Source organism: Hibiscus syriacus, unplaced genomic scaffold, assembly GCF_006381635.1.
Source record: "Hibiscus syriacus cultivar Baekdansim isolate YM2019G1 unplaced genomic scaffold, ASM638163v2 tig00111402_pilon, whole genome shotgun sequence".
NCBI lineage: Eukaryota > Viridiplantae > Streptophyta > Magnoliopsida > Malvales > Malvaceae > Hibiscus > Hibiscus syriacus.
In genome coordinates this window covers 3,166,702-3,170,311 of record NW_024063082.1, presented here as the reverse complement: position 1 = coordinate 3,170,311, position 3,610 = coordinate 3,166,702, and the positions used below count along the sequence as shown (strand labels likewise).

Sequence of the window (3,610 nt, the reverse complement as noted above, 5' to 3'; positions counted from 1 at the left end):
TCTGTTGTTTCAGTCTATTCTTCCAAAACCCATCTTTTTATATTCAATAAAGTTTCAATCTTTTCCATGTGATTCAACAAAACACAACCAATTCTTCCTTCTCCTTTCTGGGTTTAAATTTAGTGAAATATACATAAGAAAAACGATATAAATATCCTTTTCCCTCTATAAAAAAAATCAGTTTCAAGGATTATTTTTGTGTTGTTTCTCTTTCCCATGATCACAAAAATGGCTTGAGTTTCGGTTGATCTTTCAAACAACCGCATTTCGTTTTCGACATTTAAAACTTCATAATAAAGCCTTGCTTTCATCCCATTTTCATTTTTTTCTTTGAAGATCTTTGAATTTTTTATTAAAAGCAAAAACATGGGTATTTCTGGGTTTGTAGCAACAGTATTATTATCAACGTTCCTCTGTGTTCATCTCTTTGGTGGATCTGTTATCGGTCTTGGTGTGAACTGGGGCACAATGGCGACCCATAAATTGCCACCGGAAACAGTAGTTCAGATGTTAAAAGACAATGGGATTAAAAAAGTGAAGCTTTTCGATGCAGATTCAAAGACTATGAATGCTCTTGCAGGGAGTGATCTTGAAGTAATGGTTGCCATTCCTAATGATCAGTTGCTTGCTATGAATAGCTATGGTCGTGCTAAAGAATGGGTTAAGAAGAATATCACCTTATATAACTTCAAAGGAGGTGTTAACATTAAGTAAGTCGTTTATTGTTCGAAATTGAGTACAAGTTTTTTATGATTTTTAAAGTTAGAGATTATGTTATTCGAATTCGGACGTGTATATTAGTGTGTTAAGCTTTACACTATTTTTTCACAGGTATGTAGCTGTTGGGAATGAACCATTTCTCACATCCTACAATGGTTCATTTGTAAACACCACATTCCCTGCTCTTCAAAACATTCAAAATGCACTTAATGATGCTGGTGTTGGGGACACAATAAAGGCCACCGTGCCCTTAAATGCTGATGTCTACAACTCACCCTCAAGCAACCCTGTGCCGTCTGCCGGCCGGTTCCGGCCCGATATCAGTGGAACTATGTCGCAAATAGTCAGTTTCCTAGCCAAGAACAGTGCACCTTTCACCGTGAACATCTACCCTTTCCTCAGTCTTTACGGAAATGACGACTTCCCTTTCAATTATGCTTTCTTCGAAGGAGGAAACCCGATTGTTGATAACGGGATTCAGTACTCGAACGTTTTCGATGCTAACTTCGACACATTGGTATCGGCTTTGAGAGCAGTAGGCCATGGGGATATGCCCATTATCATTGGGGAAGTTGGTTGGCCTACAGATGGTGACAAGAATGCCAATATGACTAATGCTCAGAGATTTTACAATGGACTCTTGCCGAGACTTGCAGCCAACACCGGCACACCTCTCCGTCCAGGGTACATCGAAGTTTACTTGTTCGGACTTATCGACGAGGATGCCAAGAGCATTGCACCGGGAAATTTCGAGCGACATTGGGGGATCTTCCGGTACGATGGGCAGCCTAAATTCCCAATAGATCTTTCAGGTCGGAAACAGAACAAGTTCCTCACTGGTGCAAAGGATGTCAAGTATCTCAAACAGCAATGGTGTATGTTCAATCCAAATGCTAAGAACATTGGCAAACTTGTTGATAACATAAACTATGCCTGCACTTTCACCGACTGCACAGCTCTCGGATTCGGATCTTCGTGTAACGGCCTCGATGCCAACTGGAATGCTTCGTATGCGTTTAACATGTATTACCAGGTGCAAAATCAGAAAGACATGGCATGCGATTTTCAAGGATTGGGCATAATTACGACGCAGAATATTTCACAAGGGACTTGCAATTTTATCATTCAGCTTGCCTCTTCTTCATCATCTTCTTCTTCAGGAAGTCCCTTAGTGGTGTTATTAGCCATTTTTACAGTATTGACTTCATATTTTCAATTCTAGTGTATTATTTTTTACAGCCTATTTCTCTTAGATTCTTGTGTCTTGTATGGGTTATTTGTTTTTATATATATTGATTTGGTTAATAAAATCGACCTAAATAATTATTTTTTATCCAAATTTGCAATGAGTCCAGAGGCAAAAATCAAAGCTCTAGTTTTTGGCTCCCTGATTATCATAATGACGGCAGCAAAACGCTGTAGGTTAGCAATCAAATATTAACAGCGGAAAGAGACGCAGCACGGACTAAAATGAAAAAAAGAAACTAGAATTTAATCGTCGTCTCATGCTTATGTTAAAACAAAAAACCTTTAGGGTTTAAAAAGCTGATCCGACCTGTAAAATAAAATGAAGCAGATTGGAGTTAAAATTGTTTGTGATCTGGGTGGAGATAATCCGAAACCGATTCGAGTTCGATCTGTCGTTGATTTGAACATGGAAATTGTAGATATAAACCCGACCTGCACCCGATATAAGAAAGACCTAAACCCAAATATAACTGATAATATGATAATCGAATTCGATCTGCATCCGGCCAAAATGAACTCGAACTCGATATTAACATGGTAAATAACTGGTATTAGCCGACCTGTTATGAACCTGATTTGTATTTAACTCAATTACCTTTTGAAATTTAAAATAAATTGTTAGTTATGATAACTAAATTAAAAAATTTACTTTTTATATTAATTATAATCCTTATATTATAAATTTTAATTATAATCATTAAATTAATTTTTTTTATATAAGTTATTTATTGATCATGATTTTATTAGAATTATATAATATTAATTAAAATATTTATAAGAATTTCATTTTTATGTAAAAATTAATTAATAATTTAAATATAATTTAACTTAAAATTTTAAAAGATATATGTATAAGATGAATTTATTTGAAATCAGAAATTTGAATAACATAATAAATACTAAAACTAATAATTTATAAATGAATAAATAAAATTTATTACTTGAGCTATATTTATATATATATTTAAAATTCAAAGCACCAAATTATAATTCAAGTATAAATATGGTTTATACTTCATCTTCAAATTTTCAAATTCAAATGTAAATTTCAATATGAATTTGAATTTGAATTTTAACTCAAATATAATTTGAATTTTAGTTCAAGTATAAATAGGAAATTTGAATTTATATACTTTAATACTTAAATTTATTAATTTATTTATATATATTTAATACTTTATATTTATATACTTATACTTATATATACTTTATACTTTATACTTATATATATATATTATACTTTATACTTTATATATTATACTTATACTATATACTTATATTTAATATATATACATTATACTTATACTTTATATATATATATATATATATATATATGCTTATACTTATACTATATAGTTTATATACTTTGTGTATATATATATATATATACACTTTATAGTTTATATATATATATATATATATATACTTATAATTATATTTTTATTTTTATTTATATACTTATACTTATACTATCTATTGATACTTTATATAATTATAAATATATAAGTATATATATAATTATATATATTACACACACACACACATATATATATATATATATATGTTGAAGAATCGGAAAAAGAAAATGAAAGAACACAAGAATTTTTAACGAGGTTCGGCAATGTGCTTACGTCCTCGGTGC

General features: G+C 31.1%; 1 protein-coding gene across 1 annotated transcript; it reads left to right on the top strand.

Moving 5' to 3' along the window:
• The first annotated feature begins 305 nt into the window (after positions 1-305).
• LOC120161806 (glucan endo-1,3-beta-glucosidase 8-like) lies at positions 306-1,956 on the top strand. The gene is made up of 2 exons (XM_039172015.1): positions 306-710; positions 832-1,956. Exons 1-2 carry the CDS (start codon positions 367-369, stop codon positions 1,940-1,942), a joined length of 1,455 nt encoding a protein of 484 aa, XP_039027946.1. The 5' UTR covers positions 306-366; the 3' UTR covers positions 1,943-1,956.
• Positions 1,957-3,610: the final 1,654 nt, after the last annotated feature.